The 24,129-nt window shown below is 37.8% G+C and overlaps 1 protein-coding gene and 1 long non-coding RNA gene across 5 annotated transcripts in view; both read left to right on the forward strand.

Moving 5' to 3' along the window:
• Positions 1-24,129, forward strand: part of pde10a (phosphodiesterase 10A) — a 123,707-nt gene that overhangs the window by 72,565 nt on the left and 27,013 nt on the right. For 2 of the 4 annotated variants that reach the window (XM_082154446.1, XM_082154448.1), the window contains exons 2-6: positions 301-432; positions 14,367-14,395; positions 18,011-18,134; positions 20,627-20,676; positions 22,337-22,477. In XM_082154446.1, the coding sequence (XP_082010572.1) occupies positions 301-432; positions 14,367-14,395; positions 18,011-18,134; positions 20,627-20,676; positions 22,337-22,477 (476 nt within the window). The remainder of the gene's footprint in view (positions 1-300; positions 433-14,366; positions 14,396-18,010; positions 18,135-20,626; positions 20,677-22,336; positions 22,478-24,129) is intronic. The other 2 variants (XM_082154447.1, XM_082154449.1) reach the window with 1 other exon arrangement.
• On the forward strand, positions 11,259-14,194 carry LOC309487056. The gene is made up of 2 exons (XR_014201742.1): positions 11,259-13,241; positions 13,286-14,194. It is a non-coding gene; the product is annotated as an uncharacterized lncRNA (long non-coding RNA).

Genomic DNA, 24,129 nt, shown 5'->3' on the forward strand with positions numbered 1-24,129 from the left:
GCTCCATGTTGTCCTGTATTATACTGCATTAGCCATAAAAGCCAAATCAAATATGATGCAACAACAACAAACACATATCCAATAATATAAAAACACATCCAAACCTTTTGTAAAAAAAAAAATTTCTGTTCAGTGTAAAAAGATAAATGTATTTTATTTGTCAGGCTTTACAGGGTTAAGTACAGTAAACTATTTTGCCAGTACTGATGTGTTTTCTTTAGCACTAGGAACAATGGACAACCACGTCTATTTGTGAATAAATGTTAGGGTAAGAAAATAATGGTGATGATTTTGTTGCAGGTCTGACGGATGAGAAAGTGAAGGCGTATCTCTCCCTCCACCCGCAGATGCTGGATGAGTTTGTGCTGGAAAGCGTGAGTGCGGAGACGGTGGACAGATGGCTGAAACGGAAGAACAGCAGTCAGCCTGCAGGTACGGGCTCGTGGCGTGTGCTAGAATATTCTGCAATAGTGCTGTCAAAAATAGTCCTGCGTTTACTTGCTGCGACAGTGTCTCAGATTTTTTTGAGGGTGACTTTTTATATGGCATTTCACAATTGTAAACACAATATGGATATTTTGAATGCATACTTTGCATTTTGTTTCTATGCTTTATTCCTGGTTAACCTTTGCTTCTGGAAAAAGTATATGCATTAACAGTGGTTCTCAATAAAACCCTTTAAAAAAAGCGTTAAAAAACTAAATAGTTAGTTGAGATAAAATGCAACTAGCCATACAATTGTACATAACAAAATAAATAGATTTTTCCCCCTCAAAGAAATAAAAAATACTTCCCAAATAATTATTTTGTTGCTGTTCTCTTGGTAATATGGCTATAATTATCATATCAGGCCCTATGTTTGCTCCATGGTATATAAACATTTTTGCTACTTGAAATAAAATAAACGTTAACTGAAATGACATTTTAGCTAGTTGCAAAGGCATAATTTCTCCGTTTATTTTAGTCTAAAATAACCAAAACTGAAATAAACGAATAATATATATAGACAATATATATAGACGAACTATATAGACAATTGGTAGCACTTTACAATAAGGTTTCATTAGTTAACTACATTAGTTAGCATGAACTGATAATGAACTGCACTTATACACCATTTAATCTTTGTTAACGTTAATTTCAACATTTACTAATACATTATTAAAATCAAAGGTTGTATTTGTTAACATTAGTTAATGCACTGTGAACTAACATTAACAAACAATGAACAGCTGTATTTTATTAACTAACGTTAACAAAGATTAACAAATACAGTAGCAAATGTATTGCTCATGGTTAGTTCATGTTAGTTAATACATTAACTAATGTTAACTAATGAACCTTATTGTAAAGTGTTACCGACATATTAAGAAAAATAACACAAATGACAAAACACTCAAACCGGTAATAAAATTAGTAGATTAAATATAAATCAAAACTATATAAATAATATATTTATATATATAGTTATATGTAAAATCTAAATACAAAACATTAATAAAAACCCGGTTGTACAAATTAGAAATTTAAGACATTTTGTATGTTCATTAATTATCATTAAAAAATCTGAGGCAAAACATGTATTATTTAAGTAAAGTTTTAATATCTTAATATGATAGCCATTTATCCTTTCCATATAGACAGGAATCTGTTTGGCACACTAAATGTCTTTTCAACAGGACCCTAAAACAGTCCTGGAGCACCACCAGCAGCGCACAGTTTGTACGTCTCTCTCATCTGACACACTCACTTCAGGTCTCGCAGTCTCTACTAATGAGCTGAATCGCATTTTTTGGTTCTGATTTTGTTTATTTTTACTTATTTTTGATCATGTGAAGAAAAGAAAAATCAAGAGGAAAAAAAAACCCATCAATAGACTTCATACACCTCTTCTGTGCATGTGTCTGTGTTTATGTAACCTGAGCAGCAAAGACTGCAGAAGGCTAAAGGGTTAGCGCACTGGTGAAAGTATGAGAGAGAGGGCCTGCTGGGTCCTTACGGGTCATTAGGGCTGTTTAAGCGGGACTGGCTTCTCTGTGCACAGCATGCTTCGTGCCTCGGCCCGCTCCACTCGACCCATCACATCCATCAAGGGCCCACAGGGCTGGCGGCCGGCCCAGCTCAGCTACTGACGTCAGAGCCAGCCTCCAGGGGCATGCAGTCGGTCGGGGTGGGGGGGCTGGAGGAGGGGGAATGTGTCGCATTTTGGGAATGTTTTCTGCATGAGTGCAGCAGTGCTCTTTCACAGGCAGCCGGCTGATGGTTAACCTCGGCTCTGCTTCTCAGGCACCGTTTCAACGTCAGTCTCTCTGTAAAGCATGTGTGCCAGATTCTGTCTTGGCCTGTGATGCATATCAAGCAGTGCTTTGAATTAGTATGCATGTTAGCTTACAAATTCTTTGTGCACGTCAATGATTTTTCTTTTCAGTCAACCAAGACACATTTTACTTTTCATATATGATCATCATGTTAAGACTGAGCATCTTCCCAATGATTTTTTTTTTTTTTTTTTTTTTTTTTTTTTGTGAACAGTAATTCTTATATTTTTTTATTTCGTTTATTTGATTAACTCTTTTTGCAATACACACTGTTTCAGATCAGCTAATAGAAAATCATTTGTGACTGGCTGGGTTATATAAATTCAAACAAATAAATCCCAAAATTTTTATATTCAGTATATACTGTACCTCAATATTTATGAATCTGAAATGTCTTAAAAGTGTCACTTTTTGTAGTCCGAAGAGCCTTTTTGTCTTAACACTTTCATTTTCATAGATCCTGAGGAATGTTTCTTGAGGACTAAGAAACGGGTAACATAAAGGCCAAATGAAAAGCACATATTTTTACATTCTTAATTTTGTAATTAACATAAAACTCACTGCAAATAAACCATGAGCATTCAATAAATCACCCTGCCCTATGATGAACAGACCTAAAGGGATAGTTTAATAATTTCTTCTGTGGAACACAAAATATATGCAAAATATCTTCTTTTGTGATCCAAGAAAGAAAGAAAGAAAGAAAGAAAGAAAGAAAGAAAGAAAGAAAGAAAGAAAGAAAGAAAGAAAGAAAGAAAGAAAGAAAGAAAGAAAGGTTTGAATTGACAATGGACATTGAGTAAATGATGACAGAATAAAAAAAATGTAGGTAAACTATTCCTTTAACATTATGTTGTACGCTTGGAAAATTACTGCATTTTTAGATTCCGAGAATAAGAGACAAATGATGCAGGTTACTCACATGACTCCAGTCCTAAAGAGAGCAAAACAAAATAAAAAGTCAAATCTGAACATCTTATACTTTTCCTTTGATAGGTCACAAGTGTACTTGTGAGATCACTAATCACTTTAATAATAGATTGTCCTAATCTGGTGTGCTCCAAGCTGTCCTGAGCTGTGGAGATACCCGGACATCATATGATTCCTCTGTTGTGGTGTATGAGAGAGCATCACTTCAGGCCCGACGGCAGCACCGTCAGCAGGGCCTAGGGCTTCAGTCCATGTGATGCTCTTCGTATCGCTCTGTTCCAACTTTTGCAAATACTGTGACCTGTAAATCCTCTAGTATGTCAGGCCCTTTTGCAATTCATGTAGATTATACAGTCAAAGTACCATCAGCTTTTATGTCGTGTTTGAGCATTTTCTCACCCATCATAGATGAATACACATTTACAGTATATAAATGTTAATAGTGTATGAAGAGTTCAGATGCAAAAGCCTCTAAGTGCCATCTGAAATTTTCTTCTAGAATGATCATTTTTATCAAGATTGTATATTTAGGTTCAGTAATTTCACTTTATTGACAATTAATAGGTAATTTTCATTGCCATTAAAGTGAAATAACTGAACATAAACATACAAGCTTGATAAAAATTATCATTCTAGAAGAAAATTTCAGATGGCACTTAGAGGCTTTTGCATCTGAACTCTTCGTATATTCTCTGTCTCTTGAAAGTGCTTATTGGCTTTTGAAATTGAGTACCTCTGCATTAAAAATAAAGTGTTCCAAGCACTAAAGTCATCCTACTCTGACGATGTGACATTGAATGACTTGTCAAATCAATAGGCTAAAGGACAAGACGTACTGGTGACATCTAGCTCTTTCTAATTCTGTCTCCTTCAAGGATTTTCAAGCATAGATCTTTTTGCTTGTGACGGAGAATGACTACTTACACTGCAGAGGCCAACATCTGTTCAATAAGACACTGTTGGGTATTATTATATTGAAATTTAGGATGTAAATAGCTTTTACTTTGAAGGTGCAGCTTCTCTGTGAAATGTGATCAGTCATATTTTTATATCTTGTGATCATTTTTACCCTGGAAGCACACATTTCCAAACACTCCAGCCTTTATCTCTTTGTGGACTGTGACATGTATTCGAACTAGTGTTATAATAGCTATTTAAGCAAATAATCTATAGCTCTTTTGTGTGTATTTATTCTCTATCTTTATATATTAGGCTCCACCTTAAATTTAAGTCTATAGATTTTTTTGTGTGTGCACATTTGATTGTCCGCAAGGCAAAAAGCGCATGTCCAAAAGTAATAAGGTACATGTAAAATGTACATTGTGCATACATGTCGTCCAGGATGAGTTATGTGTCAAAGTTTAAAGTGTTTCTGTCATTGTTTACTCGCCCTCATACCTAAACCTCATGTTTTTTTTTCCCCCTTTTTCTTATTAATTAATCTGTGGATCCAATTCATAATACCAGTGTGAAGGATTTATTCACAAATTGTTCTGATCCTGCATGCACTGATCCAGATGCAGCAGAATGGTTATTCAGTCTATTCTTCACAAAAAACTCCCATAAGCATTATGAAGACTTGGAATATGGGCCATATATCAAGTCACATTTATATATGACTTTATACAATACAGATTGTTTCAAAGCTATTAAAATAACAGGGTGGGTTGCACCAATAAGGGTTAAGTTTAAATCTAGATTAAATCAAGGTTTATGTAATAATTCTGTTGCACCAAACTTCAAACCTCGTTTAAAAACAAGCAGGGTTACATTTAAACCATCATTTTGATCATTGTTCTCCTTTACATTTCAGATAGATTAAGTTTAATCCTGTTCAAAGAATACTGCTCGACGTTGCACCATTCTTTGAAACGTCAGGGGGCAACTCGTGGTAATTGAGTATTGGAAGCGTTTCAGATATTTCAGTATCGATATGTTTTAAAATATTTTTGGCAACACATCATTACACTTAGTTTATTAATTCAGATGTCTTATTAAAAGACGGTGTTTGGTGTTTTAAGCCCCCAATGGCGCCTTCCAGGCAGCGAGGGGATGGGTAGGTTTAAGGTTGAGGGTAGGGTTAGCTGCCTCTAAGGAGCTATTGGGGGCTTAAAACACCATCGAGCTTAAAAGACTACAACTGAAAACTGTATATATTCTACATAAAATTCAACCCGCCAAAGTGGCTAGTAGAGTGACTGTGTTACACGCCGCCGCTGAAATCCACCCGCATTTGACGGGTTGGCGAGTGTTTACGTCAAGCCTTGGACACACCTCTTAATTATTGAATTCAGGTGATCCAATCAGACACATTGTGTATAAAATCAAGCACCTGGCCATGAAGTCTGCATTTACAAACTTTTGTGGGGAAAAATGGTGTGGGTCGTTCTAAAGAGCTCAGTGGATTACTGTGCCATCTTTACTATAAATCAGTTCATGAAGTTTCATTCCTGCTGCTAGTTTCATTAATATCAGCACAAAAACTGTGTGGCGGGAGCATCATGGAATGGGTTTCCATGGCCGAGCAGCTGCATTTAGGCCTCACATCACCAAGTACAATGCCAAGTGTCAGATAGAGAGGTGTAAAACACACGCTGTCACTGGAGTCTGGAGTAGTGGAAATGTGTTATGTGGAGTAATGGATCACGCTTCTCTGTTTGGCAGTCTGATGGGTGAGTCTGGGTTTGTCAGATGCCAGGAGAACGTTACCTTCCTGACTGTATTGTGCCAACTGCAAAGTTTGGAGATGGAGGGATAAAGGTAATGGGGCTGTTTTTCAGGGGTTGGTCTAGGCCCCTTACTTTCAGTGAAGGAAAACCTTAATGCTTCAGCATACCAAGACATTTTGGACAATGCTATGCTTCCAACAGTTTGGGGAAGGCACTTTGCTATTCCAGCATGGCTTTGCCCCAGTACACAAAGCAAGGTCCATAAAGACATGGTTGGATGAGTTTAGTGTGGTAGAACCTGACTGGCCCGCACAGAGTCCTGAAATCATCCCCATCAAACACTGTTGAGATGAACTGATTGCAAGCCCGGCCTTTTCGTCCAACATCAGTTCCTGACCTCACAAATACTCTACTGGATGAATGGGCAAAAATATCTAAAATCTTGTGGAAAGCCTTCCCAGAAGAGTGGAAACTGTTATGGCTGCAAAGGGGGGACCAACTCCATATTAATGTCCATGAATTTAGAATGAAATGCCATTACAGTCCCTTTTGGTGTAATTGTCAGGTGCCCCAATACTTTTGTCCATGTCAGAGAGAGAGAGAGAGAGTTTCTAGTAGTCAATCAAAAAGGAAATGGAATATTAACACAATGTTTATTGCAATTAACCGTAGATGAAAGATTTAATCACAGGTTAAAATTATAATCCCTAATTTGTTAGTCTGTGTTTAAAAATAAGTGGAGCAACACAGTTTGAATTAAAATAAAACCTAGATTAGCAAATTATCAGATTGCAAAATTAAACTTTTAAGCTCTACATAAGATAATAGTGCCATTATTCAGCTCAATTTAGATCAGTATTGTTTCAATTCAGATCAATAACTGTATCAATGTTGCAAAGTTCAATTATGAAACAATTTCAATTCATCTATATGCATCTCTGCAGAAGACAATAGTGTCATTTGTAGCAAATTAGCTCAAAAGGGAAATATATATAATTAATTACAATGAATTATAATTAATTATAAACATTTGGATTAGTTTCAGAATTGACTGTAGCAGAATATATATTACAATTATTTAATCAGTTCGTCCACCGAAGAAACAGTATAATTAGTTATTAATTCTAGGAAATAAATCATCTTCCTGGCCAAGAAAGAGTAACTTTTTCCTGATACAGTACTTGCAGGGTAATAGCATATAGCAAAATCAAAAAATGTAAGTGACTTTAATTTTAAGCGACAAACACAGAGACAATAAAGTGTGGAGTGGATATAATGGTTTAATAAAGGAAACTACGGTATACTACATACAACTACACTAAGCAAATAATATATACAAGAGAAGAGAAGAGAAGAGAAGAGAAGAGAAGAGAAGAGAAGAGAAGAGAAGAGAAGAGAAGAGAAGAGAAGAGAAGAGAAGAGAAGAGAAGAGAAGAGAATGGCAAGAATACAATCAGTTAACCACTGCCTCTAACATCAAAGAATCAGGATCACCTTAAAGGGGCACAACTTAGAAACTCATCTGAAGGCTGCAGACGGTTACTTGCATTTGACTTCGGTTGCTGAATAAGTCCAGATAGTCCCGGTAAAGTCCGGAGATCCTTGAGGATTTTGCTAGGAGTGCGCTGAAGCGTTCGTTCTTCTGGATGGTCCACGTTGAATCCAACGAAGTTAACCTTGAAGGTAAAGTTGCCGGAAGCAGTCAGGAAATGTGTCTCAAAAGTGATTGAGCGAAGATGTGCCTGATCAGGGATTTATTGAAGGCCCTATCAATCACACCCATTTCTGACACAAAGACCAATCAAAGATGACTGGGAGAAAGTCTTTGTTTTGTCTTCACCCTATTTGCGTGTTTATGGTGGCATGGATAATTTGTGCAGATCTTTGCACCAAAGTATGGTAAAAATAGTATTATGTATTTTTATCATAATATACTAAGCACCATTATGAATACCAAGAAAGATGGGCATAAAAAGATGTTAAAGAAAAACATACTTGCACCTGGATATCAGCATTTGAAATTACCCTAACATAACTAACGAATCATAACTAGGCCAATATAACAAAGGGACATACATAAAAGACAGGAAAAAATACTATACAGTTGGGAAAGTTTGATTGTGGGTAAAAATGCCAATGTCCTTTTTCCTATGTGTATTGAAAGTTTGTCTCTAGTCTGTGAAGCTTGCAGAGAGCTCCAGACACCGTCTCCACTCGGGTCATTCAGGGGAGCGAGGTGACATCAGCCTTTGAAGAGAACTCGTTTTGTGACTCTTTGGGCCAGGCCAGTGATCAAGTTTAAACAAAGGGAAAGAGGGAAGGTTTTTATAATATCTAGAGCACTTTGATCACATCCATTCATTACACATTGTTCAGATCATGTCTGTTCAGTGTTGATTCAGTTTAGTTCAGTCTAATAATGGTGTCGATTTTGCAAAGTTAGTGTCACTAATCCAGCTCAAATCAGTTCAAGTAAATTTTCTTATCTGTTAGTGTCAGTGTAGTTAAATTGATAATATTACTGAACATGAATAGTCTTTTAAATGCCCTTTAAACAGTAAGTCATATGTAATTCTTTTAGGATATTTTTTTGGTTCCTTTGTATTATTTTTGAGGCCTGAAAGCTCTGGTCCCCATTCATTGTTGGAAAATAGTGACCACATTATTCACAGTTTCTCCTTTTATGTTACACGGAATAAAGAAGTAACATGACAGAAGGGTGAATAAATGATGGCAGAATTCTCCTTTTTGGGTCAACTGATCCTTTAATACAGTAGTGTAGTTTTTTTTCTTTTTCAAATCCCTAACCCTAAATATAAGCGAGCACTACTAATAATGCACCACTGTATGTGTGTACAGTAGATGATGTGTCTGTGCTTTGGTTGAGACTAACAAGGACCCCCAAGGCTCCAGTGATGTCAGCTCCCTGCACCTCATTCCCAACTATAGCGTCCCACTGGCCCTGTTTTCTTCTCACACATTTGCAGTCTTCGAGTAATTGATAAATCCCAAACCTTTCGCCGCTCTGCCTCCAGAGAAATGCTACATCTGGACTGATCCTGTGGCACGTTGTCGCGCACACACACACCACGTGTGCACAGTGTGATTCATGACCTACTCATTCAGTCTGTCTTTAGCCTAGTGGCCTTGATGACCTTATCCATACAGGAGAGCCGCCAATGACGTGCGCCTAGAAAATCCTAAAATGTGCTGTAATTCAGTAACAGAAGAGGATGCCACTTGAATGTGTAGTTTGTGTCCAGCTTGGCGCCAGACAGGGAATGTCTGGACATAATTCTAATAATTGCTAAGAATTCATTAATGCATTCACATTCATCATGTTAGTGATAATCGCATTTACCATTTTAAAATTTTCTTAGTTCAGTGTGGTATATTGCCCAGCACTCCATTATTAAACCATTTATCCATTCTTTGACGTGAAACAGCATTTTACTTCCATAATACCATATTGACGAATTTTCAAGTGAAATGTATCGTGTCCATCAGATATTAATTGAATGGTGAAAGTGGTTTAAAGTATAGGTTGAAAAATAAAGAGCTTGAGGATGTCAGTAATTTCAAAGATTGGTACAGTTTGTTGAAAAATTATTTAGAATAAATTGTTTAGAAGACACCAGGAATGTGTTTTAAGAAATAACTTTTTTTTTCATTGTTGACTAGTGTGTGTAATTTCTGCACCAGACCTGTGTTCAAATGGGTTTGTTCTGTTCTCCATATCCGCCATTGGTCAGTACCAGTGCTGTTTATATATATATATATACTATTTATTTTTATATTTAGTTTTTTTATAACAAAGTGTCCATAAACATGGCACCAGCCAAGCATTTTTCCTTGAGATCAAGTGGAATATTTACAACTCTCTTCAGGTGTTATTGACCTCTATGGCTCAAAAACATATTTTGAGTTAAAATCAGCTTATGAATGGCTTACAAAGTTGTGTCTGCACATTAAGCTAGGATAACTGAAATTATTTGAAAGTAATGTTTTGTGATCACTGATCAGTACAAGTTAAGCTCTATTGACAGCATCTGTGGTACAGAGGTTGTAATGTCTTGCCCAATTGTAAGTACATTACATGTTTTTTGATTGTCAAAATAATGTACTTATTGACAGAAGGCAAAACTGCTGAAATCCGCTTTACTTTTCATGCTGAATTGAAAGATTTCATTTCAGTTTACACAAACAATCTGGAGCAGATATTTGCCCACTGAGAGCTTGACAGAAACACATCTGCAAGTCCCTGCATTGATTACCAAAGATTTCCATCTGGGAATACCAGAAATGGAAAGTATGACGTAAGCATAGGTAGCCTGTGGTGCAAAGTGGAATATTGCCCTCCCTTAAGCTGTCTAGCAGAACCTGGGTAGAGAGACACTTCTAGGCTCTGTTCTAAAACCCTCAGGTGCGCTTTCAAAAGGTAGACACCTTACCGATTCAGAAAAATACCACAATGACGAGTTCAGTGAATAAATCCCTCACAGTGAATAAACTGTGTTAATGTAAATGTAAAAGACAGCTAATTTAATCAGTACCCTACAATATCAATGAAAGTTTTAGGCTATTTAAACCATTATTTGCCTGTGCACTTTTAAACTTTGTTTAAATCTTCGCAGCATTAGCTTAGCAAAATGCTAACCGCAAACTCTTTTGTAATCAGTTGTCACGTCTCTCGTTTGCTTTGCTTTAAGGTAGTGACACACCAAACCGACGCCAAAGAACTAGTGCTGATGAAAGCCGACTGTGTTGTCGCTTTGCGCCGCCTGCGTCGGGGGGAAAAGCTGCACTTGAACACACCGAGAGAACTACAGCCGACTGTCAGCTAGCATGCGCGTTCTGCGCCTGCATGTGAATGATGCAACTGTCTTTTTCTGCAGATATATTCATCTATATTCGTCATTCAAAAAGGGAAACCGACGCTGCAGGTTGCAGATACACAAACCGTAAACAAAGCAGTGCGTGCTTACCGTTTTGAATATCAATCCGCTAAACACTTTCTTTATTCCACTCCGTTCATGTTAATATTGAAATATTTGCCAAGGAATACTCAGGTAAGATGACGTCAAATTAGAACAGCCTTCTATCTGTACCGTTTTGACTTCTTTGCTCGCTGTTTTGCTATTATTCTTGTTCACTAAGCTGAACAGCCAATCAGAGTTTCCTCTTCCACCGACGGCCCGATGCAGTTTCAACATGTTGAAAAAAACACACCGGAAAAACTACTCAACGCTCAAAACTACTCAACGCCGACGCTCAAAAACGGCCCGGCGGCCGATCGTCGGCTGATATAATTTTTGTCTGATATGTACGTTTCTGCCTATATGTGTTGTTCCAAATCAGTCACTTGTTGGTTCATGTGGCTCTGTTTCGCTTTGAAGGAAGTTGCCTATCTAGACAGACTCTTGTCTATGTAAGCCAGGAACTCAGCCAGATTGTCGTCACATGTGTTTGTAGGAAGGAACATCCGGAGTAGACACTGCCGTACTTGCAGGTCCCGCAGTCAGCCGTCCAGTGTTCTCTTGGACATGAATTGTGCTGATTTACAAGATTATATAAATATATAATATAAATGACTGTTTAGGCATATTGCCTGCTTATGTCAACAGGGAATCAAAAGAGATCAAAAGCTTTGACACAGCAGGATCAGATGTCCTGTGCATGGCTGCCTCCATCCACCCCCAAATTGATCCACACGGGCCTGTAATGTATCAACCATATTTAGGCGGGCTGATACAAGTGATCTGATGTTGGGAACATGCAAAGGCCACCATGTGCTTGTCCTCATGAAGTCCACATGACCTTAGAGCAGTGGTTCTCAACCTTTTTGACTCCAAGCCCAACCCTTGCCCCACCAAAATCTGAAACAACTAATAAGGCCCTTAAGAAAGGGGGATTTTTGTTGTTGTTTCGATTCAGTTCCAATTGTGTCATTGCAGTTAAAATCAATAATATTTCTGAATACTTATAGTCTTTTAAACCCCGGCTGAGCAAGCCAAAGGTCAATCAGGTGATGGTAGAGGAAAAAAAAAATTCATATGACTTTCCAGTTGTTCGGGATTCACTTGATAAAGATTAAGAACAATGCTTTTTTTTATTATTATTATTATTTTTAACCACAATTTCTGACCGCCAAAATATTTGGCTTGGCAGAACTACAAAAATGTATATTTGTTATAAAAATGTCCATGGTGTTTTAAGATTTTAATTAGCATGACTGTTCCTGGTATCAAATCACACTTTACAATTCTGGCTACCTCATTTATCCAGGTTTTCCAAGACCATGGGAATCCTAGTAGGTTGTTGAGCAGGTGAATTAAAATAATAAATATCTTGATTTGGAGTTGTTTTAATCATCTTTAGGCCCCATGGTTGAGAGTCTCTTCTGTCATTTTAGGTTTCAGAAGGGTGCTCATCATGAGCATCCACTATGCACCCCCGATCACTCGATTTCTAAAGTGTGAACCGCAAGGACTTAGGGTGCCATTTGGGTCAGGACCTTGGGTCCAAAATTCTTGAGACCACATTGAAAATTTGGGATTCAAAATTTTCAACTTTCAACAATTTAACGAATTTTACGAGGTGGCTAATTCGTACAAATTCCTACGATCTCACTCGAACGAATTCGTAAATTTTTTTGGTAAATCGTACATATTTTACGAGTTGCCCAATTCGTATGAATTCGTATGGATGACCTACCCATCACTGGGGTTTAGACAAATCATACGAATTTTACGAGGTGCCTAATTCGTACGAATTCATACGACCTCACTCGTACGAATTAGCCACCTTTTACTCACTCGAGAGATTGTGTTGGAATAACTGGAAATAAAAAGTTTTAGGATTTAAAAAAATGTTAAACAAATAAACATAATAACCCATCTGTACATACATACAGTTTATTTACACTTTAAATATTTATAAGTGTGTCCAGTGCCAAACTTTCTCTGAAAAAAACAAACAAGAAAACTTGAAAATCTGAATGCTGCAGATGGGTCATTGCTGTTTGCTGCTTTGGAATTGGTGTGATTGGTCTGTACATGTGAAAAATGCATGCCAAACATTTGGACTTGTAATTAGTTATGCAAATTTTGTATTTATTTAGATTCTGTGCTAATTACTTACTGTTTGTTCTGCAGTGCAAATGTAATAACGTAGAGACTGTTTAGCCACTCAAGTAGAGTTGTGGTCATGTTTACATACCCCTTGCAGAATCTGCAAAATGGTAATAATTTAAAAAATAAGAGGCATCATAAAAATTGTATGTTAGCTTGGGACCACATTGGTACCTGTGAGCAGTCTGACGAATGTCATATTACTTGCTGTTGCGAGTGAGCTATAATGTTTGCACAGAGATACATTCTACACGTTTATATGCATCGCTTCCTGTGTTCTGCACACTGACTGAACTTTGGTTTAAATGGGGGAAGCCAGTAGGAAGAGTTAGCTGAACGTCTCCAGGTTTTTACAAACTCACTGACCTCAGAAACAGGTGTTTTCTCTGGAGAACAAAAGGAGGCAAATTCTCTCAAATTATTTTTATCCCTATTCATCTGAATGTGGATGTTCACAGCTGTGTCTGCATGTAATGCATGGCATGTGTTTGTAGGTTGACGGAGCTTTTGCAAGCCATTCTATCTTTTGCAGTTTGATATTTACCAAGGGCTTGGGTATTAGTTTATAAAAACTTAGATTTTTGCTTAAGATTTGAAGCTTGCATAGCCTGAGAAAGAACGCTTATCAATGCAGTGGAAAATTGTCAGTTTGGCTACATGAGTTACTCATTGAATGTTCCCTAACACCGTGTTCTAACCAGGCAGGGGAAAAAAAGGCTTTTTTTCTTTTCTTAATCAGTTGCAAATGTGACAATTAGGAAAGTGACAGAAGTTCACAGAGCTTTTTGTTGGTTGCTTGGTTTCTTATTCTGTTGCATTCTGCTCTCATTTGCCCAAAATTCTTCTCCACAGAGCAAGGTTTTGTATATTGTTCTACTGCAATTCTGTCAGTGTGTAGAATGGCACCTGGTCAGGACACTGGAGTCAGTTTCAGTGTAGCTACACATTAAATTGTGTTTGTTTTTGTGTTTGTGTTGGAACTGTGGCACAGCGGTCAGTGCATGACACATTGAGCTGTGTTGCTCATGTCGGTGATGCAGATTTTATCCTGTTTCTCATGCTTTACTGTTTTCTCTTTAAAATCCCACAAATTAACTTAATTCATATAATTACACACATAAAAAGTCCATAAATAAAAATAAATAAATAAAGTAAACACACAAGACTGTGTAAAAATGGGGCGCATAATAAATCTAAATAAAACATGCTTTATGTAAATGAAGGGACGTTCTGCCCAGTCATCCATGAAAGTGACTTTGTGTTACAGTATATGCTCATCTTCATTTGTTTTGACATGGTTTTCTTTTCTATTTTAACAGATGACTCCTCAGCTAAAGAAGTTAGCAGGGTAAGTGAGGCATCGCATTTGCCCTGTGTGTGTGTGTGTGTGTGTGTGTGTGTGTGTGTGTGTGTGTGTGTGTGCGCGTGCGTGCGTGCGTGCGTGCGTGCGTGCGTGCGTGCGTGCGTGCGTGCGTGCGTGCGTGCGTGCGTTCGTGCGTGCGTGCGTGCGTGCGTGCGTGCGTGTGTGTGCATGCAAGTGTGGGTGTTCCTTTAACCCTGTAAAGCCTGACATAGAAAATAATAGTCTATAAGTTATATATATATATAAGTTTGCATATGTGTGGTTTTTTAAATTATTTTTTTTATTTTTTTTTATACATCTGGCTTTTATGGCTCATAGTATGATAGAAGAGAATATCTGCTCATACTCATTTGAACAATTTGGAGGCCTAAAATATGCAATTTGATGCAGTTTCTGATACTTATATGGCCAAAAAGTAGACAAAATTCTGATAGCTTTTAATGTAAATGAATGAGATCTTATAACAGTATAGCAGACTACGTGTATAAAATGCATATAAATATAAATGTTTGTTCTATATCTCCCAATAATACGTCTTAGTAAGATGATATTCAAATGTTAAGTTTTATGATCAAAACTCAATAGTTTTTATCGTAGGGGGAAAAACATCAATGCAATGCGATACAGTGATGATTGAGAGATGAACAAAAAATTGTTCCTCAAAAGCCTCATGTATCATATTTGACACTCACATTTTTTTCTGAAATAAAGTAAACCTAAGGATCTTCAGTAAATGTTCATCTTGAAATATGACTTACATTATAATAGTTATTCTTTTGTTTACTTTATAAAAATCATTAAAGATAAAATAACATGTGCATCATGACCTAAAGGGGGCATTTTTACAATTTTACTGAAGGACCTTTTACGTGCTAAACAAGTATAAACTATCAATCCGACGACAGACAGCATGTAGATGATTATGTACAACAGGTTTTTCAGCAAAATTTTGAGGCCTTAGAAATGTGCTTATCAAATGTGATGCAGTAGCCTTTATAGGGTTAACCTTAAAGGGATAGTTCACTTTGAAATAAATTTTTGGTATGTTTTAGCTTACCTCAAGGGCATCCAAGATGTAGGTGTCTTTTTTTCCGCAGTAGTTTCAATTTTGATATTTTTAGGTCAAACCGTTCTTGTCTGTCAGTCATATAATGCAGGTCTATGGTCACGGTCTCAAAACACAAGCACAGAGTCCAAATTAAAACAATTCCCCGTCGTCCAAATTAAACAATTCCCCATCGTAAGTACACATTGATGGCCTAAGACACGAAACGAGCGTTTGTGTGAGAAAACGAACAGTATTTATATCGTTTTTACCTCTTATACGCAGACATGTCCAAGTGATCTGATCTGACGTGTACGCAGACTGGTGCATAGATATATACACTAGATTAAAGACATTCGTTCCAATGAACTACCGTAGACAAGGCGACATCTAGTGTATATATCTATGCACCAGTCTGCGCACACGTCAGATCAGATCACTCGGACATGTCTGCGTATAAGAGGTAAAAACGATATAAATACTGTTCGTTTTCTCACACAAACCGCTCGTTTCGTGTCTTAGGCCATCAATGTGTACTTACGATGGGGAATTGTTTAATTTGGACGACGGGGAATTGTTTTAATTTGGACTCTGTGCTTGTGTTTTGAGACCGTGACCATAGACCTGCATTATATGACTGACAGACAAGAACGGTTTGACCTAAAAATATCAAAATTGAAACTACTGCGGAAAAAAAGACACCTACATCTTGGATGCCCTTGAGGTAAGCTAAAACATACCAAAAATTAATTTCAAAGTGATCTATCCCTTTAAAGCAGTCATTATATGAGGAATCAGTGTTGTAGAATGAAAAGGATCTCTTACATTTTATTTTTTATTTTTTTATTAATTTTTTAGGTAAGTGTGTTGCAAAAGTGTTGACATTCATGCCAAAATGGGACGGTTATTGGGGAGAAGCGCTCATGGAACACTTCATTGAAAGTTTCTGCTAATAATCACTTTAAGCAACACACACACACAAACACACACACACATACAGCTGCTAAATATGAAAGCGTCTGTTGTATGAAAAATGACATTGAGAACATAAACCATGTGACAGATTTAAATGAGCAGAGGCAATGAGCTGTTAATGAGATCATTGCCACTTTAATGGGCTAGGGTTAGGAGCACACACACTGTGCTCTGAGCACTTAGGTCTGCTGATTTAGGGGACAGAGATGAAGAAATTAAACTGGGCCGGTGGAGAGGGACAGGAATAGCAGAACAAGGACTTTTTGGAGAAGGACAGCGGGGACGTCGCCTGTCCTCAGTGCGTCACAAGTTCATGTACATAAACAGGATGTGTAGGGAGCCGTTCCCGTGGGGGAGCACCTCACACACCCCTCGTCCACCGGCCCACTCTGACCTTTCACACAGGGACAGAAATAGACATTCTTGTTTGGGCCTGCCGTTCACTCCTCCTGATTTGGATGTTAGAATTGGATTTAGAACTAATTTCTGTATTATACAAGTTTTTTCATATTTAATGTGCATATTGTGCGAGAAAAGCTTCATTATTGGATGTTCATGATTATACTGCCTTTTAAGGTGAGAATTTGTTGGCCTCAATGTCAAAAGGCATAATGCACTGCAATAATTTCCGTGAAAAAATTATTAAATGGTGGACTGTTTGACACACTGTATTTGTATTTTTATGTTGTTCCCTAATGCAAAATTCTAAATAGATTTTAATGGTAAATTGACTTTCCTGTGTGGATGGCTAAATATGAGCTACCCACATCCCTTTCATTTAATTTAGTGGAACATCCAATAATGTTCAACTTTTAGCAAAAAAATTAATTACTACACTAACATTCAAAAGTTTGGGGGTAGTAAGATTTTTTGTTTGTTTTCTCAAAAATTTATACTTTTATTCATCAAGGATGCATTAAATTGATCAAAAATTACAGTAAAGACTTTTTCATTTAAACGCTGTTCTTTTGAAATTTCAATTTGTAAAACAACCCTGACATTTTTGTATCATTGTTTCTACAAAAATGTCCAGCATTGATAATAGTAATAAATGTTTCTTGAGCACCTATTCAACATATTAGAATGATTTCTGAAGGATCATATGACACTGAAGACTGGAGTAATGATGCTGAAAAATTGTAGGAATATTTCACAATATTACTGTCTTTGCACATTTTTTTATCATATTGACTATTTAAAATAACTGTTTTCTATTTTAACATAATATAATTTATTCCTATGATGAAAAGGCTGAATTTTCAGCAGCCATCAATGTCACTTGTTCAGCATATTAGAATGATTTCTGAATGTCTCTGAAGACTGGAGAAATTATGCTGAAAATGCAGCTTTCCCATCATAGGAATAAATTACATTTAAATATGCATTAAAATATAAACTGTTCTTTTAAATTTTAATAATGTTTCACTGTTTTCCTATTTTTTTTTTTTTGAGCAAATAAATGCAGCCTTGGTGAGCATAGGAGACTTTTTAAATTTTGTTTTGAGGAGTAGGGTACTTCTAGCTATAGTGTGTAGTATACAGTGCATGTGCATGTGAATGTGTGTGTCTCTTGTGTCCAGCAGTACCAGGACACGGATATGCAGAGCGTCGTATATGAGCTCAACAGCTACATGGAGCAGCGGCTGGACACTGGAGGAGACAACAAGCTACTGCTCTATGAGTTGTGCAACATCATCAAAACAGGTCTGAGTCTTTCCGTCTCATCCACACACACAAACACTCACAGAGCCCAAATTACCCACGTCAGCCATTCATAACACTTAATAATTCTTAAAGGATTAGTTCACTTCAGAATTAAAAATTAAAACTCACCCCCATGTCACCTAAGATGTTCATGTCTTTCTTTCTTCAGTCGAAAACATTCCAGGATTTTTCTCCATATAGTGGACTTCATTGGGGTCCAACAGTTTGAAGGTCCAAATTGCAGTTTCAATGCAGCTTCAAAGGGCTCTACACAATCCCAGCCGAGGAATGAGGGTCTTATCTAGCCAAACGATCGTTCATTTAAAAAAAAAAAAAAAAAAAAATATATATATATATATATATATTATATATATATATATATACACACTTTTTAACCACAAATGCTCATCTTGCACTAGCTCTGCGATGTGCCACACATTATGTAATCACGTTGAAAGGTCACGCGTGTTCCAGTTCTCATTTTCTCTTCCAACTTCAAAATCATCCAACATAGGTGCTCGTTTTTTTTTTTTTTTTTTATGCCGTTTGATGTAGTATTTGCATGCGCGCTTTGTAAACACTAGGTCTGTAATTCCGCCTACGCCATGTGTGTATCACAGCTAGTGCAAGATGAGCATTTGTGGTTAAAAAGTATATACATTATTTTTTTATTTTTTTATTTTTTTTTTAAATGACCGATCGTTTCGCTAGATAAGACCATTATTCCTTGGCTGGGATTGTGTAGAGTCCTTTGAAGCTGCATTGAAACGGCAATTTAGACCTTCAACCTGTTGGACCCCATTGAAGTCCACTATATGGAGAAAAATCCTGAAATGTTATCCTCAAAAATCTCTTTTCGAATGAAGAAAGAAAGACATGAACATCTTGAATGACGTGGGGGTGAGTAAATCTGAAGTGAACTAATTCTTTAACTGTTCTTATTAATATTATAAAACATTATTATAGTTAAAATGTTACAAAAATGTTTACCAACTGACACACTTGGAGACGAACGTAATTCGGAATTAGGCCTTAGAATTAGGCACCAACAATAACAAGTTACAGCATTCACATGGTTTCATAAACAGCACAGTGCTTCGAAGCAGAAACATGAACGCAACGTAGCTGCCAGTAGAGAGCCTTACAGATGAAGGTGTAGTAGTGAATCCAGGTTAAAAGGTCTAAGTATGGGTGTTCCCCGTCTCTCTCCTCCACACACACGCTGATCGAGCAGTGCTCAACCTGTCACTTCCCATCCACCCACGCTTCATCTGCATGCTGAAGCACTGCAGAGCGCTGGGATTCATTCCGGCCCCCTGCACGTCTCACGCACGCCAAGCTGAAGCGTGTGCGCATTGGTTTCAGAAATTAAATTTGTTTTCAATTTGGGAGAAATATTTGGATATAGATTTTCAGGGGCATTTTGTACCTTGATGAGGTACCATAGTTGTTTTTCAACTCTATAACTGTATAAACAACTATATAACAGTGTTCTGTCCATTTAAGTCAAATACTTATTTGAATCAGTTCTCAGAAATAAATTCTCAATAGCTATGTTTCCGTCAACCTATTTTTCTGGACATCGCATAAAAAAATATTGGATGGAAAGTTGCGTGTAAATTAAAAAAATGTTACATAAAAACATACTCAATTGAGGCAGATGATTTTTAACTGATTAGAAGTCATGTGCATAATCTACAGTGGAAACACTTTTACCGAATAAATCCCTCGATACGCAACAAAAAACTCACATGACTTTGCCTCAGAGGATGTGATTGGATAACTGGACTAACCAGCGGATCAGTTTAATTGCACAGCTTCTCAAATGTTGGTTTGATCATTCTGAAATGCCTGAGCCAAAGTCTGTAATCAGAATGATTTGGTTTAATTCCCTCCTAGAAGCATCTCACATAATTGCGTTCCCAAATACCAGGCATCCGAACGCAAGATAACATGACAGCGTTTATTGCGTTTCATCTGCTGAGACGCAAGTCATTTATGATGTAGGATAAAAGAGCCACAGTGGCTTCCCTGATTGCAGCAGCTTCCGTTTTCCATTAGAGATATTTTGCGGCAATTTCCCAGGAAGTGATGATTTTGTACCCTTGAACACATGGGATTGAACGATGCTTTATTCGCAAATGTTTTATGCGATATTCCAATTTTGAATGGAAACATGGCTAATGTGAAATAAATGATAAAACTTCCAGATTAGAATACTTTAACTATTTGTATTACTTTCACTGGTAATTTTTTCTCTTTTTTCCATTCTTTTGGTCCCTTGGAATACTTGGAACTTCTTCAAAAGCAAGAATCATTATATCTGTTAAAAACATTAGCCATATGTATTAGCACTTTGCTGTCTTTTCCCCCTAGAAATGCCATGCTGAATCTCTGGGCCCATTTTTGTCCGGTAAAATTCTTTTGGAATGTCTAAAACATGATACAGTACATCATCCTGTTGTTTTTTTCCTTTCTTTTTTTTTTCACAGCCACAAAAGCTGATGGATTTGCACTTTACTTCCTTGGAGAATGCAACAATGTAAGTATTTTCAGTTCTGGTTGAGTTGATACATGTTTAAAGGTCCCGTTCTTCGTGATCCCATGTTTCAAACTTTAGTTAGTGTGTAATGTTGCTGTTAGAGCATAAATAATATCTGTAAAATTATAAAGCTCAAAGTTCAATGCCAAGCGAGATATTTTATTTAACAGAAGTCGCCTACATCGAACGGCCCGTTTGGACTACATCCCTCTACTTCCTTCTTTAATGACGTCACTAGAACAGTTTTTTGTCTAACCTCAGCCCACAGGAATGCTCCCTCAACTCTACCGAAATTCGTTTATGTACTTGTGCTCTTCTTATACTGTGTTTACTCAGCTCTTACGGTGTTTTTCTGAAGTAAAACTGATGCTTCATCTTTTGTGTGATGTACAATAAACTTTATTAAACTCATCAGTAGATGTTTGATCATCATTCGGACCTGATCCGAAACAGCAGACTTGTAGGCTATTAATAAATAATGGATACATACAAGCAGATGACAAATACGTTATAATAACTGTAATTAAACTACTAAACTATACCTGTTCCATCTGCACTCTGACTCTGTAGGCATTGTTGTCCGACTCGAAATGAACACCGTTACTGAGAGTTTCTGATATTATCATCATTCCGTGAGATGAAATTGTCCTGAGAGACTGAGCGCGAGCTCATGAAGCTCCGCCCCCTGTGCCGTGCCGCAGCAGCTTATTTGCATTTAAAGGGCACACACTAAAACAGCGCGTTTTTCTGAGCCCCAAAAAATGACAATTTAAACATGCTGTAAAAAATTATCTGTTGTGTATTTTGAGCTGAAACTTCACATACACACTCTGGGGACATCAGAGACTTATTTTACATCTTGTGAAAAGGGGCATAATACGGGACCTTTAAGATTGTTTTGTGGATGTTGACATTAAAAAATATACTCAAACTCAAGTGTAAAGTCATTAAAACATTAATTTAAGAAAGGATGTAAATCTTTTTGTGACCATTTAAAAATCTATTTTAGATTATTTAAAGAAGCCTGTTTTTGCCTAGATGCTTAAATTAAACTAGGAACAATCTATATTTGGTCAACAAATCTAATTTCTAAGCACTGAAGCATTAGAGGTCTTAAGATCATGAGAAACATAAACTCAGCCAAGTGAGTCCAAACCTTTGATTGGTCATGTACATGTTCTGTTTGTCTCAAAATGGCCTGGAATTTCTATAGCATTAAAACACTTGAGAACCCTGCTGTTCATTTCCTCTCTTTTATCCACTTGAGTGGTTTTGCTTGGATGACTAGTATTGTGGCCAATCAGATAACTATGTTTGAAAGGGCTTCTCTTTTGCCTAATCTGTCTTATTCTGTGGAAAGTGACGAATGGATACACCAATCAATTGTGTTTTTATTTTTAATAATTTGCCTGCTATGTTCATTTAATAATTATATAACTGTCAGCTTTAGTGGGTACAGCTAGTCTTCAGTTTAAATGTAATTGTTTTCCATCTTATGAAAGTATTGTTAACAGTTTTTAGGCCAATGTTGTATTTTTGCCAGGATAGGGATATATAATAAGATTTTTAAAGTACAGACAAATATTATAGTTACAGTGACGAATCAAGACATTTTCCTTAACGTCATGCTGTTTTGTTGATGTTGCTTTCCCTGTCACAGAGTTTATGTTTGTTCACTCCAACGGGGGCAAAAGAGGGGCTTCCTGGGCTCATCCCCTCTGGTCCCATCACGTTTGGGACCACCATCGCCGCTCACGTTGCAAAGACACGCAAGACACTACTTGTAGAGGACATCATAGGGGTGAGCCACATGCTGTTTTCACTCATTTCCAAGATCCTCAAAATAATTTTACTGCATCTCAATTTGACAGTATTTGCACTAATAATTCTAACTGCTATTTCTACTATTTTAGCAAATATATTTTATAAGATTACCTAAAGTGGATGTGAAATTTGTCGCTACTCTGAATGTGTAATGTCACATCCAGTTTGTCATACACTGGGAGCAATTAAACTGTGCACCATCTTAAATGTTTAATAACATGGACCATTCAGCTGTGAGCTTCAGCAACAGTTAAATGACAATAAAGTCTTAATTTTCATAAGAAATCCATTGGTAAAAAGACTGACTTTGCATGACAAAATAACAAAATAGTTATTTTAGAGCAGTCTTTCTGAACTGTGGGGTTGCAAGAACCTTTTGAGTGGGAGTGAGTAGTCAAAGAAACAACAAAAACTTATTTTTAAAAAAAAATATCTAATGGGAGACTTTTTAAAAAAAAATTTGCATGAAAGCTGTTGACTCTTCAGCAAAGACTTTGCTCTTCTGTTAGACAAGACTGTTTTGTGCCAGTATAGAAAGCCAAACATGGCAAAATCTGCTTCAAAGTTTTTCCTCTTTTACTAACCATGATGATGGGGCGGTCAGGGGGGTTGTGGGGATTCCCCAGGGGGAGAGTGCAGTTGCGGTGCATGCCCGCAAAATGCTGCCACCTGGTTAGGATCATCTGCAACTCCCATCCAGTACCTGTGAGACCACAGCAGTTCTGGTTGCTGTGCTGCTGGACAGGCCACCTCTGCCCTGCATCCTATAGCCACCCTGCAAGTCTACCAGGCCAAAGCACTCATTGCACAAGGGCAGTTCTGAGCCAGGGTTGATGCAGGAACTGCGCACGGTGACTGACCTTGATGAAAGTCCACTGGGTCAAATAATGTCCACCTTGGTGGTCCAGAAGCACCCTCTGGATAGACCTTGCAGAGATTGCGAGATGTTGACAAAGTGCACTTTCTCGATGCTCCCATCTCACAAGGTGGCCTTTTCAGTGATGCTGTCAGTGACTCTGCCCAGCAGTTCTCGGCAGTCCAGAAGCAGGCTGACGCAATCAAGAGCCTGCCCCGACGTGCTTCCAGACCGTTTTGAGCTGCCCAAGGGTGTTCGTCACCCTCCGGGGAAATACCAACACTCCAGTGTGGCCAGCTCTGTCTATGTTACTGTTAATCCTCCAAACGGTCGGCAAAACAATACGCCTGAAACGGGCGCACCAGAGATGGCGGGAGCTGCTCTTACCCGAAGGAGGGCCGGGTGCAGATTCTTCGCCTCCTCACGCGTCTCCAGCCACTCCCACGTACATCAACCATCAGGGTGTTCTACGCTCCTGTGGCATGTTGCAACTCACCTGCCATCTCCTCCTCTGGAGTCAGAAGCATCTGAGGTCGCTTCACGCAATTCATTTTCTGGGAGAGCTCAATCGTGCAGCCGACAAGCTCTCATGACAGCCCACACTCCCGGGAGAATGGAGATTCCACTCCCAGATGCCACTCTAGCTGATTTGGAGATGCTTCAGGGCCGCACAGGTAGTCCCACTGCCCGTTGTTTTACTCCCTGACCGAGGGGACCTTCGGCACGGATACACTGGCACCTAGCTGGCCTCAGGGCCTATGCAAGTAGGCACT

The sequence above is a fragment of the Leuciscus leuciscus genome (genome assembly GCF_965113295.1).
Source record: "Leuciscus leuciscus genome assembly, chromosome: 22".
In the NCBI taxonomy this organism is placed as follows: Eukaryota; Metazoa; Chordata; class Actinopteri; order Cypriniformes; family Leuciscidae; genus Leuciscus; species Leuciscus leuciscus.